The following is a 14,968-nucleotide window of genomic DNA, read 5'->3' on the forward strand; positions in this document are numbered from 1 at the left end:
ACAACACTTGGACAAAGCATTAGTCTCATAACGGCAGGGGACCTTGAAAATCTGAGAACCCTAGCAGAGGACCAGCAATATTGGAGACACCTCACACAGGAAATACTGGAAACAGCCAAGGCGACCCGATCTTTCGGTCGAGACGCGAAAGGCATCTAAGTCAAGTAAGTCATATGTCTGTAATCACATATAAATAATTGTTATTTGTCAAAAAAAAAAAAAAAAAAAAGATTTTCCTTTTTTTTTTGTTTTTTTTTTGTTAAAAAGTTACACTCGTTCAGAAAGTGATGCGATTTTTAAAAAATGTATTTTTTGCTGATTGAGTGTACGTTGAATTCATCTTTAAAAATTAAATCAGTTATCTTATATTTTGTTGAAACAAATCGAATTAACATTTCTGGAGTTCAGTCATATTTTTGACTCGAAAATTAAAAAGAAAAAATGATTTTATTTTGCTCCTGTTATGGTGAATCGACGACCCATAGCCATATATAATAAGTACTTATCACCCGAAGCAATCAGCCCCACAGATATTGAACATCACTCACAATTTTAACACAGGCTAATGAAAGAATGCATCGTGTAGTGATGCTATTCCTTTAAAATTGCATCAAAATATTGTGACAAATACTCTCAAAATCTGGGGTTGACACATTTAGCTGCTTAGCATGTTCTAAAAGAGTCATAGATCGACATTTCTCATGTTGCCTTATGAACTTTGACGATGGAATAAAATACACCCCCTCCCTCCCTCTCCCCTTTTCTAAAACGTTCAGGGTAGCGATCATGCTGATGCAAGTTCTATATATGTATCATTCCGGGATTTTGAAATACCAGCCCCCCTTCCCCCCCCCCCCCCCCCACCACCAAAATAAAAAGAAGAAAAAAATATCCAAGTAGTATTCTATCCTCGTGCCTGGATTAAGATCACCAAAGGTTTCACACAGCATAGCATCCTTGTCAAAAGAGAGACAATCAGGATTCTAATTTGTCATAATACGTCATTTTGAGATGATTTACAAAGGGGGAAAATACGCAAACTCACTTGAAAGCCTCCGCCATGTCAAAAAAAAAACAAACAAACAAACAAAACAAAACAAACAAAAAAACTCCAGCCAGAGTTTGGGCAGAACCAAATTGTTTTACACCAAGACAAGGATTGAAAGTGAAATCGCAGAGATAGGGACAAGAAGTTCCGGGAACAGAATATGACAAAAAGTGCCCGCCATCTGGAGTTTTTAAAAATTTTTTTTATATAGAGCAATATCCACTAGATGTGTTTAAAACGCTTTACAAGGGTTCCTTAGCCAAAAGCAAATTTACCTGCAGCAATGTAGTATTTAATAATAATAATAATAATAATAATAATAATAATAATAATAATAATAATAATAATAATAATAATAATAATAATAATAATAATAATAATAATAGTAGATCTTTATTGTCCATAAATATGGCAATTTGTCATTTAGTTACACTTGTTATAACGTTAAATGATAACTCTAACATTGAGCAGATATCTCACTCCCACTTATTCTCTCTCTCTCTCTCTCTCTCTTTCGATATGACACTCGCCTACGTACGTGAAGGTTCAGGGTTTGAGTCTAGCTCTGAGCGGCGCATAGTTGAATCCTTGGAAAACTCTTTACTCACATTCTCTCACCATAAAATAAGTAAAATAAGTACCTGGCCGTTAAAAGCTTTGTCTCTGTCGGGAAAAAAAATTGTTAGATTGCCTTACAGGCACCATGTCTCGTCCTAAATGTTAAGTGTTGCTGTTGGCTAGCGGCCCCTTGTAAAGCGCTTTGAGCATGTTTAGTGGATATTGCTCTATATAAATGCTCAAGTCCAATTAAACATGAAATACAAGACGTGACGCCTGTGAGGCAATATAACAACGTGTATTGCTGACCAGGTAGCCTACTCATTTTACACCTGAGTGCGGTGAGAGAATATGAGTAAAGAGACTTTCCAAGGACTCAACTTTGCGATCCAGAGTGGGATTGAACCAGGGACCCACTGATCTGAAGATAAGTGTCATACAACAAGCCACAAAGCCGGATAAGCCAGCAACCCGCATGTGAGTACTATTTTCTGAACAGATGTAATCAACATGCACTTATTTGCTTATTATAATATGTGCACATATGTGACCCTCCGTCTCAAAACGGTATTATGTCGAAATGATTCAGACCCCAAAAAGTGAATTTAGAGATAGAATGTTGAGAAAGTGGACCTTAGAAGTTTTTGTAAAGCAAGAAATAGTATTTATACTCCAGCATAACGTACAGAAATTAAACCCAAGTTTGATATTTGTGGCAAAGAATTCAATTTACCTAACCGAGTGGATCCCGACATAATACCGCTTTGACACGGAGGGTCACATATGATCCGATAAAAAGAAGTCCTTCAGATCCGTTAGGCCCTTGGAGCCGTACTTTATCTCAATTTCTATGGCGTGAAACGGACAATAGCAATTTCTTGCTATCCTTCGGATAGGAAAGCTAGTCTATCACAAAGTATTTTCCATCAGATCTAACAATCACTGCTTGGTGGATAGGGATTGTGACAACAACAAAAAAATCTTGACTCCACCCAGGATCGATCACGGTTCTTTTAAGGGGTGCTCTACCAAAAGAGCTATCAGGACCCCCTTGTGATATATCAAACAATAAATCACGCATGTGTCTGTCCATCCTCAGATGGTACAAATGGTATGAAAGAATGAATAAACAAAACAACAGATATTAAATGATTTGTTACCATTTCACTCATTTAATGTAAATTAAAAGTTTGTAAAAATAAATATAAGCTCTTAAAACAAAATATTCTAACCACTACAATGAACTAAGAAAAAAAAAGCCACGAAATCTTACAAAAATGCAGTAAAAAAAAAAAAAAGTTCATTTGGTTCACCTTTTTATCACTGGCAACAACAACAACAACAACAAAAAAAAAGCACAAGAACCCCGACCCCCCCCCCCCCCCCCCCCCCCCTTTCCAAAAATAGATACAAAACCTAGACCATACAAGCTTTACTGTTTTTCCATTTTAAAAGTAATAATAAATCATGAAAATAAAGTTTGAAAGCTAAAATCGATTGTATTACCTCTGAATCTATTTAGAATGAAGAGCTGGTTAATTTTGATAACTTTGCAACGCTTTCGGGTCATAATAGCGAAAGGGAAATGAAATATGATAAGACAATCAAGGCATACATTTCGAGTCCAAGAAAAAAAAAAGATATGTAAAGAAGAAGAAGAAAAAGAAGAAGACAAAGAAGAAGAAGAAGAAGAAGAAGAAGAAGAAGAAGAAGAAGAAGAAGAAGAAGAAGAAGAAGAAGATGAGGAAGAGGAAGAAAAAGAGGATAGGAGGAGGAGGAGGAGGAGGAGGAGGAGGAGGAGGAGGAGGAGGAGGAACAGGAGGAAAAGTATAAGAAGAAGGAAAAGTATAAGAAGACGAAGAGGTACATATCTCATAGATATACACCTGACTGCGTAAAGTATAATTTCATTTCAGACCAGAAACAGAAAGGAAGGGAATGTTTGTTTGTTTGTTTTTAAGGGTTTTACGGCGCTTGCAACACATTTAGGTTATATCAGCGCCAGTAAAAAGGAAGAAAATGGGATAGTAAAAAGTTCTAGAATTACAATTAAAGCACCCAAGAAAAAGTAAGACAAAGGGGAATTGAGAACAAATAGGGATCAGATGCAGATTCCAAGAGCACACCACCAATGTACTTAGTTTGAAATCACCTACAAGTCTCATCCAGACACAAGCACAAAATCCAACAAAGAGGAACACACTCAAATGCTTACATTATACATTCAAAATAAAAATAATAATACATAACAGAGAGATGATTTACAAGGAAAAAATATCATCTCCCAAAACAATATCTGCATTTGACTGTTTCCCTCCCAGCTAGGATTCCGGCCAGTGCCAGGACAAAACCAAGTAATCTCATTCCGAGACAAAGACAGAAAGCATGTTGGATAACAGATATAAGGGGATAGAAGACACAGTATGTACCTCCCTGCCCGTTATGGGAGGTCAGGATCCCCACCCAGATGCAGAAGTATACGAGAAACTGCAAGATGGAAGCCTCAAGTCATCCATCAAAAGAATAGCTTGTGAAAAAATCAGTAACAATTTTATATAATTTGTAATTCATATCACAGATTAATAGCTAAATATGTAATAGTTAATTTTTGTTAGGAATAAATAATAAAATGGTAAAAGATATAAAATATAAATTCGTTACGGACGGAATGAAGGCATCATCGATAAAAATGTCTGTACACAATTGTTTTATAAACATACAACATTTGATGGTCATGATCAGATTATTAACAATATTAACAATAACATTTACAATCGCATGAATCATCCAGGAAAAAAATGATAATAACCAATCAATATAACCATCTCATCACCGATATTTCGATATTTCCGTATAATAATATGCCAACGTTTAATGGTAATCAAGTATTCTTTTTGATTTGAAAATCATTAAACTTTAACACAACGAAATACGTGACCCACCAAACTGATTGGTGCTTTGTCAGGGAATTGAAAGTGGAAATTCAAATATTAATTTACAAAATTATAGTTAAATAATTTTTTCTATTTTCTTGGCAAATAAATGCAATTGGTGAGAAAAGAAATTTTTATCAATGAATTTATCAAGAAAAAAAAAATCAAATCAAATCACACAATTCCAATTATTTTCCTTTTGAATTCAGTTTTCTATGACTGTGTCATCCCATCATAAAAACACAGCAGGGCTCATATGAAGCGTCGTTTAAGAATTATTGAGATCGCTCATAATAATGATAAACGCTAATCGAAAAACAAGAATCACAGACCAATGGAATTGTCTTTAAAAAAAAAAAGATAAGTTCCTGAATTCTTCTTCTCGATATTTTTCACCATTGTTGGATAATTTACTAGTAAAGATGTATATGAAATTTTGGGCACATTTATCCAACCAAACAAAAACAAAAGAAAAAAGAAACGCAAAATAATAATGATATTACAGGATGCATTACTGTAATTTACAACAATAATTTATAGAAATATAAGAGAATTGACTAAGTTCTTGATTTCTCACATTAGATTTAGTGCTTCCAAGTCCTTGACCAGAAAAAAGAAACACATAAAAAAAAACAAAGCAAAAGAACAACAACAACAAAAACAAAGCCCCCCCCCCCCCCCCCCCAGAAAACAAACAAAAAAAAAACAAAAAAAAAAACGCAACAGAAAATCAAACCAAAAAAATGGTGTAAAAAGAGATAATAATAACAACAATTAAAAAATCGGAAAAAGAAACTTATGACTAAAGACCTTTAAAAATGATTGGCCATGAAATCTGTAGTGTAATGTAATGCAACTTGTAACTCTGAAATATTGATTAAAAAAGAAAAAAGAGCTCAAAAATCAAGAGAATAAACGACGAAGTTTGAAGAAAATCAGAAACGTATTTGTATATTTCATATAAATCATTGCAATAGAATGACTTGGCATGGGCATATATAACTAAAAGTAGAGAATGATCAAAGCAAGCACCTGGACATCAAGTTGTAACATGGGCTAAATTAGAACTGGATATGAAAACTATATAAATGATATAACTTAGACAATAATATATATAATAACAATAAATATCAGAACATCTGTGCAAATTATGAGTGCTTTATATTATGCTTTGTAAAACAGTTTAAGGCTATTTTATTCAATTCGACTACGTCCATTTAAAGTCAACTTTGTCATAGAAAAAAAAAAGTAATGGGATTGAGGATGGGTTGCAATATAATCTCGAGATCTTAAAAAATCGCTTTCTGATATTTAAAAAAAAATCATTTTACCTTTTGTAAAGTTTGAACTGTTTCAGACTTGCCAACTTTAAAATTTTAAAATTCGAAATTTCTAGGAGATACAAAGTGTAGTCTCTTCAATTAACTTTACAAATAAACAATTTACCCTCATAAGACATTAAATTCCTTAAAACTATTGTCGTCTGAAATCAGCCTTCATTTCAATAAGTTTTAATATCTGAAATTGGAGTTAAAATTTTGTAATTCTACGAATTTTTCGTAAAAGTAGCAGGTCTGCTCAGCTGTTTATATGTTAAACGGAGTGCTGGTTGATTGGTGCAGTCATTAACCTTGTGCTAATAGGTGAAATATTAACAAATAATATTTAACTTGTATTTATACACTGCGACAACCATTTTGATAATGAAAGACAAATGGCATGTAAACCAGATCATATCTTTCATTTTCATGGTTAATATTGTGAATTCATACCATAATGTTTTCATTACTAATGCAAACATTGAAATTTAAGATCAGTTATGTAAGAATAATATGAACAGAGAGAGAAATCAATCACTAATAAATGCTGTATTTGTTAAAACTGCATAAAAAATAGTTAAGAGCCGAGAGTCATCCTTGAAAAAAATTGTGTTAAGAAGTTACAATATTTAGGATACATTATAATAATAAGCATGATACGTTTTTTTATATCATTACAGTAACATTAATTGGACGGATGATGAATTGCATACTGTAATGTAGGCATACTATGTAAACGATTGTAAATTCCTGAGAACTGAGGAAATATTATATACAAAAAATAAGTTTTAAAAAAATGATCGTTTCATCTGTAAACTAATCAATGATATCATCATAATAAATAAGTTTCGTTTACATTAAGTACATGGTCAATTATCATTTATCTGGACAATGTTTAACTAATTCTCATTTAAACTATACATTTGAAATTACAATAATTGAAGGAATAAATCACTTTAATTCTGACACATATCCATTAAAGAACTACTAATTTTATGACCATTAAGTCATCAAACAGCAATCACAGCTCTAAATACAAAATGGCAACTGTCACTTTTTACTATTAACAAAAATCAACAACATTTTTTGGCACAAAGATAATACATGGGGAAGTGTCCCTTTCACTACAAAACATACATTGATTACAAGTTATTTGAATTTATGAGTGTATAATCCAAAAGAGAAAAAAGAGAAAGAAATCTTTTATACAAAGTAAAGCCAGTTAATGTTTATTGAGCAAAAGGCAAACATTATTTTTAATAACATGTTAAGCATAGTTTCGAATAATAAATAATTTGGTTGTTTTCTAAAACATTAAAGGTCAAGGATGGTTTTTGAAATATTGCAGCTTATTATTAACTATTTTTTTAACATAAAGAGAGAATATTGACCTGAGAGATCCCTGATAGATCAATGTAATCTAAGATTATGGTTTTCGTGAAAACTAGTGGACGAACTCTTATTTAAGGCATTGTTTTTTAAAATTTTGATGGGGGCACAGTTGTTGTCCTTGAGTAAATTTATGTAAAAATAATTTCAATTCCATGGATAAAATGACAATAATCACAGTTAAATGTTAAATTAAATACACTAGACCCAACAACCAATCCATGACTAGTCCGTTTAGCTGAGTTGTTGATAAATTTGGGATCTTTTAAAATATACAAACATGACAAAGTATAGATAAGCGTATCCTTTTAAAAGTTTTTCTTATTATTGACATGAAAAGAAATATCTATTTATTTATCTTAAGGCTTACTTTCTTGTTCAAGTAACTGTCAAAAAAATTCATAACATTACATATGTACTTCTACATACAGGAAAATATCCTTCAGTGAAATACACAAAATTAATTTTGGAATTACTTTCCTTTCGTTGTCTATTCAAAATCATCATGACCAGTGCCAGTTATCATTAAAAATACTCCACAAGAATACAATTTAAGCTGAAAGCTTGTAGAGTATTGGGGGTCAACTTAAACAAGAAATACTATAGATCAGTAGATAGCAGACAAGTGCATAATCTTCTCATAGTGTGTAAATTATCAATGAATGACTGTCAGGATGTGCAATTTAATGTGACTGAAAGGTAATTCACCAGAATCACACAACTACAAATCATATACGTTATAATGAAATAATAGATAATACATTGTGCTTCATCTGTGAAATAAAATTGAATATTTACATTATGAAACACGAAATTAAATATGGCAATCAAGACTGTGACTAAATGATAAATCCCAAAGGGTTACGGTTAGGTAGAATTTCAAACTTTGGTTCTTAGAGTTGTTGTTTGATGAGTTTACCTCAAGGATGAAAACACACCAATGATAATACAAAAAGCATTGAACAAAAATGAATATAAAAACTTTACAAAAGAAAAAAAAAAACAAGTTAAAAACCTTCTTACGCCAACAACAAAAACAATTAAAATGGTACTTGCAATTTAAAATTTAAGAAAAATGCTAAGATTTTAAGAGAAATTTTACCATTTTAACTGTTTTGTTGTTTACTGAAGAAGGGGTTAGAGCCCAAAACATAGTGTGTTAAGTATTGTTTTAAAAGCAGTTTTTTTTTTCATTTTGTTCAATACTTTTTACCATCCACAGCTTCTAGCAGCTTAGTATTACTTTAAAAAGTTATACTAATAACACCATCGTACCACCCCAATCATCGTTATTTTAGTTAATGTCTTTCAAAATTGTATTTTACACAATAATAAATAAATGAGTTGTCTAAACATGTAGTATTTACATCAATCACAATTAAAAAAAAAAAAATTCGAATGTCTTTTATATGCCAAAGATTTTATGATGCGTATGTATGAATTAATTAAGAAGGAAATCAATTTCACTCCTTTCCTCAGAACCCGTCTTACCTTACTCGTATTAATTGAATATATCATTTGGAATAAGACTATAGGAATGACATGAAATGTTTCTAATGCACAGGCCATTGGAAATCAAAAACGAAAAAAAAAATGTTTAAATAAATTTAGAATGAAGGAGACCATGAGACCTTGCTTGATATTACACTATTTTTGACACTATGGGAGAATAATTATGTTCATGTTCCATTACTTGATCTGCTAGTTGGTGGGCGTGGCTTGCGACCTGGTGTGGCACTTTTTCCTGGAGGCCGTGGATTGTGTCTAGGGCTTTGTGAGGATACACTTGACCTATTCTTGGGTAGCGGAGGCTTGGCACTCGTCGGTATCATTCTCGAACTCCGACTGTCCTGTAAATAGAAATTGATTAAGTCACAACAAAGCTATAACCAAATCCATTCACATTTCTATGACTATTGATTGAGAAATGTAAAAAATGTTATATTTCTTATCAGTTTTTAGGAATTTTCTCAAATCATAATACAATCATCATCATAGATAAAAGCAAGTTGGACAAGGGACACATATAGTATTTTCCTTTCTGTTATTTTCATTGAGTTTATTTGGCATTTTGAAGTTGATAGATCTAGAATTGTCGCATTAAATTTGATAACTTTCAAGTTGTCTTACATTTGAACTTATTAAAAAAATAAAAAATTCAAAAGAGATCATAACTTTATCAAGGCTCTCCTTGTTGCATTGAATTTTATGGTAAAATAAATGATAATGGGATATGATCAAAGTATTATCATTCTACAAAGTCTTTTGGAAAGAAATGATATACTTAAATACCTATAATTATTGTCATTCGTAGATATAAAATACTTAATTTCATTTTTGTTTTATAATGTATAAGGAATATGACAATAGTCTAAGAGAGAAGGGAAAAAGGAAAAAAAAAACAAAAAAAAAACAACAAAAACAACAACCCCCCCCCCCCCCCCCCCCCAAAAACAATGACGGCCTAAACTTTAAAAATACTACCCCAATCGCCCGTTGCACATATTTTTTACCATTTTTTTAAAGGTTTAAAATTTTTAAAAGTGACATGCTAACTACTGGAAATAAATGATGTGCTCTGAATAAATAAAACAGCAGTTACATATGAATTGTGTTCAAATTTGCATGCAACATTGATTTTAAAAAAAGAAAAAAGGCCTAAAATGTGCAAATAACTTTTTAAAGAATATTACAAAGATCTTAATGAAATTCATAATTCTATTTCAGGCCTGGCTTTAACTAACAAAAAAAAACAAAAAATCAAAATAAGACAAAATGTTAAAAAATAATAAAATAAATATTGAAGAAAAAATAATAAAACGAGTTATAGAAATCCTCCTTGAACAATCGGATTATAAAGCAAAAAAAAAACAAACAAAACAAAACAAAACACCTGACTTAAAAAAAAACAAACTTGCTACATAGCCCCACATGACTTAAAATCGCCGGTCCCATCTTATTTAAAAATAATACTAGCGCATTAACTTTTAAAAAGGTAAATTTTAGAGGCTGAAAATTATCTTTTAAAGACATAGAAATTAAGTTTCACATTTTCAACTACGGAGATCAGGTGATGATAAAAGTTCTCTTAAAAATAGGAATTACTGGAGGATCCAAACGTCATTCTTATCATTTTCAGTTCTGTTTAAAACTAAATTTCTTGCAATATTTGTTATAATGCTCGCTTGATATTAAAAAAAATATTTGAAAATTTGAATCCTTCTAAGTTTTTGCTATTTCCCATTTTTAGAAGTTCTCAATTAATTGAATGCTCTTTATTTAATATAACATAGAACAACTCAAGATAAAAGGGTGTTTAACATTAAAATATCTTAACATAGAGCTACGGACAGATACTTTTTTTTTCAAAATTCAAAAAGAAAAATAGAGAGGAACAGAAACTGAATAAAAACAAGGATACATAAAAGTAGAGTTAAATACAGTGCCAGGATTGTTTTTAAAAGAAAGCCACATGCCTCAATTGACCCATAGATTTTGACAACATTAATCCACCAAATTATGTAGCTACTAAGTAGTTTGTGCTGTTTGCTATGTTTGCCACAATAAAATAGTATGTCAATTTAACACTTTGTTTTCGCTTCATACCCCTAATAGAGGCATATCACACCAAACGATGTGAAGATTAACAGACAGAAGACATAAAACGACCATTTTTTGAAACAATTTCATGCGCAAAATGCCTTTTGAAATGAAATGATAACAACTATATTATTGAGAAAAAAAAATTCATATCGTTAGCTTTATGTTTTTTGTTTTTAATTCATCATTTTCACGTCTTCAATAACCCTACTGCTTTCTTCTTTCATTCTCCTATACCTGGCATATAAATCCTGTTAACAATTTTGGAAAGGTTCTCGATGAGTGGTGCAAGTGAAGCATTAGGAGGAGTGATTTGGAACTGTCCTTGGTCCTTGGCTAACAAGAGCATGTGTAGGTCAAATGTTATGAATATGAAAAAGGCAAAGCTCTATATCGATTTATTGGAATATATATATCTCCTGCTCTCCAAATTAGTATTCTTTTATTTCAGATTTAATGGTAGGCAAGCCACAGAGAAGTGTCATGTGATTTGGTATGATCGACGATTGGGGAAACTGAATTCTTAACATTTTTCTTGCTTTTTTACTTCATTTTGCATAAACTTAATATCACTTTGCATTATGAGATCCTTGGAACTAAAATATGTCAAATAAAAAACTGTGTTGGGGAGAAGTATAGAGGAATTTGGTGCCAAACTAAGGGCAAATTCAAAATACGACTATGCACTGATTCAGTATGGAAATATTTTTTTTCAAAATAACTCCCCCCCCCCCCAAAAAAAAAGAAAGTGGACATTTCCAAAGCAATCAAAATACAAGAAAATGCTGGGAAATGAAACCAAATTGAGGAAATAAGCATGTTGCATTCTATCAACGACTGAAAAGAAAAAGTAAATAAATACAGCATACAGCCTGACAATACTGGGAATAATGGAAAAGTATACAACCCCATAAGTAGAATGCATTTAAATTTTGTTACTTGCGGTTATAGTATTCGGAATATCACATCAATCCTTCATAATTCAATCAAAAGACAGGAGAATGTTAAACTTCAAAACACACAGAAATTATATGCGACTTAGCAGAATTACAAATGCAGCTTTCCATTGATTTCACTTTTAAGGATTTTATTTTAGTCCGACAAATCAGCATATATATTTTTTAAATAGCCAGTTGTATTCAGAGAATATGTAGTATTTTGTTGGAACAAATTCTGTTGAGTAAAGAACAGAATGCATTTCTTTTTTTTCACAGTGTAATGAGGTTGTATAAACGAAAATCTACACATTTAAAATATAAGCCAATTGCCATCGATATTATCAATTTTGCATGCAATCATATCTTACCATCAATTTGAAATGTGGGAAGAGTTATAGGAGTAGGAAATGGCTGCAGAGGAGAAGGTTAAGAAAAATAGAGCACGCAAAAAAAAAAGAAAAAAAAAAAGATAAAAAGCTAATCAAGATTTAGAAGAAAAAAAAATTGCAATCAGATGAATTCGTAATCTCTGAAATAATCTTTTTATTATTGGAATTTGATACAAACGAAATTGTTTACAAAAAGCTAAGATTGGCTTCAGCATTGCCGAGAACATTCTTGATCAAATCCTGTATAAATGAGATGGATGCAAAATAGTTCAAATCAATTCATATTTAAAGTTCCACGTGTTGGGTTCTTTTAGCTCCGAGATATATGTGTGGTATAATAAGTTATCATTTGCAAATATTGAAAAGAAACATTACACACATAAACCCAGATACCCCCCCCCCCAAAAAAAAAAAAAACAAAAACAAAAAAAAAGAAGTTTGAACAAAGCAGGTAATTTAAAGGAGATTGCTATCAATATGTGCTACAAGCAAGAAGCTCAGGTTATTTAAGCTCGTATTACTTGAGCCATTCTCATTAAAATTGAAGCTTTGAGGTTGCTGAAGTACAATACAATTTGTTCACAAAAGCTCAAGGGAAAAGTTATCTGATTGTCTAATTGAAAACATGACTGAGAAAATTCTAACATTATACGACATATGAAAATATTGTATCAACTTTAATGTGATTTATTAAAAAATATCATAATCTAAGAAAATCGATATAATGAAACACCTGATAGAAAAACTTAGATAGGGTGTAAAAATTTGCAAACTGTTTGAGGTAGAGTGGAATGGGAGGGGGAAGGGGGTTGTAGCGTTTTTCAGGGATGCAAAAGTCATTTTGTTTGGTGGATTCACAAAGAATTCAATTACAAACCAATGCAAAATGTGAAATTGCAGTTATTAAACCTTCCCATATGCCTCTTCTCCCTCTCAAGTTTTTCTCATCAAATTCAATCCAAATTGAGCAAAGAATTTTCTCATTTGCTCTCAGCGTATTCGACGTCTAATTAAGAATAATATAATGACCATATGTCCCATTTCCTTATTCAGGCTATCATATTGGGCCTTTGGCAAGGAATAAAAATACATTCTATTTTTTAAAAATCTAAATAAAATTATTCTTCTCCATATAAAACAAAATATTAATCAGTAAGCAAAGCAAGAGGTGGTGGGGCGTTTATTTGGTATGACGCTATGATAAAGCAGACTATAAAAATAGTTCAAAAGAGTAATGAGATCAATGATGCTGGCTTTTTTTTCCCTATTTCTCGTAAGTAAAACAAATTGTAAAATCTGCTTACAATCTAGATAGGACATTTCTTCAAATAGGTTTTCATCAAAGTCTCAATGAGGATGACAACAATAAGTAATTGCAATTTCACATGAAATTCCTTTTATTCATCATCCAGGAAATTTATCTTTAGGGTCAAACTTGAGAAAAGACTGAGGTAACCCAGGGGACAGTCACAGTTTTGTAGTGTTCAGAGCCTATCAACTTTTATTCTATAGTGTGAAACGGACAGTAACAATGCTAGCCTATCGCAAAATAATTTCAAGCAGATCTAACAGACCCAGCGATCCAGAAAAGCATCTCAATTTCACCTGGAATTGATCTCGGTCCCTTTGCATTTGAACATTTAAAACGAGTGCTCCGCCGAATAAGCTATCAGGACAGACCGTAAGCAGGACCAAAAGTAAGCAATAGGGGTTAAGTCTCTTGCTCAATGAAAAAATGAGATGATGACAGCAGGGCTCAAACACAGGTCCCAGAGATGTAAGTGCAATGCCTTTTCCTCTTGGCCATCATGCCCCATACTGCTCTCAAACAAATTTGTGAATTTAATTTAACACTTGACTGGTGTCTCATAGTCGGAATTGTCGATCTAGCTGATAGAAATTAAGAAACACAAAGAAAGATGCTTATAATGGAGTCAAGCAATTGTGTTGGATGGATATAGCACATGTCTGGAACCCTCGCCACAAATCAGAAATCCAAGAAATCAAACAATAAAAAACAGAGCAGTGAAGTTTATAAAACAGAACAACAAAGATATAAAACACGAAACTGATTTAGATCTTGAACCTCTACAACAGAGAAGAAAGCCTGGCAAAGTGACAATCTTTTGTAGAGGCCTAAATGACCAAGTGATATTCAACGAAATAAGAAACCATCCAAGTTTATGGTTCCCCAATCAAAAGCAGATGTCCATTTGTACTCGTTCATGCCATCAATATTGAGACACTGCAATGGTCTCACATCTCCAATGAAAAAAAAATACAATGGTCTCTGCAATCTTCAAAACTGAAATTACAGACTTAAAAGGAAGAAGTAGAAAAAGAATATTTACAGATGACTGGAAATGGAATGTAAAACCTTATTTTAATCATCAAGATTTTATTCAATTAGCTCTGGGACAGAATTTCGCCAATGCAGATTAATGTGTTTAAGGACCAAAAGAGAATCAAATATTAGCGCTGTTTCTTTAACCATTTTCATGAACAAATTGTTTTAAAGGATATACTAATATTGTAATAATGTTTGATTTTTTTGTTTGTTTATTGTTTTTTTTTCTACAAAAAAGGATCTCACACAGCACATCGTTTCAGGAATGAATATAAGAGCAAGGTAATAATTGCAAGCATGGTTTGGGAAATATAGTCATTCATTGCGTAATCCCAATAAAGATTCATCAAATATAACTCTACCGTTTCCTGAACACTTGTCTGCCTACATTTTAAAAAATGGAAAAAACGAAAAACAGAAACAAAATAGGTTTATGTACGTATGGTT

The 14,968-nt window shown here is 31.9% G+C and overlaps 1 protein-coding gene across 3 annotated transcripts in view; it reads right to left on the minus strand.

The window, feature by feature from the left end:
• Positions 1 to 7,342: 7,342 nt before the first annotated feature.
• LOC144968738 (uncharacterized) overlaps positions 7,343 to 14,968 on the minus strand; it is a 36,444-nt gene continuing 28,818 nt past the window's right edge. For 2 of the 3 annotated variants that reach the window (XM_078907373.1, XM_078907372.1), the window contains one exon: positions 7,343 to 9,097. In XM_078907373.1, the coding sequence (XP_078763499.1) occupies positions 8,927 to 9,097 (171 nt within the window). In that variant the 3' untranslated portion in view covers positions 7,343 to 8,926. Of the gene's footprint in view, positions 9,098 to 14,722; positions 14,906 to 14,968 lie in introns of those variants that run through there. The other variant, XM_078907374.1, reaches the window with a different exon arrangement.

This window comes from Berghia stephanieae, chromosome 3 (genome assembly GCF_034508935.2).
Source record: "Berghia stephanieae isolate SIO BIC M18660-M18661 chromosome 3, UCSD_Bste_1.3, whole genome shotgun sequence".
NCBI lineage: Eukaryota > Metazoa > Mollusca > Gastropoda > Nudibranchia > Aeolidiidae > Berghia > Berghia stephanieae.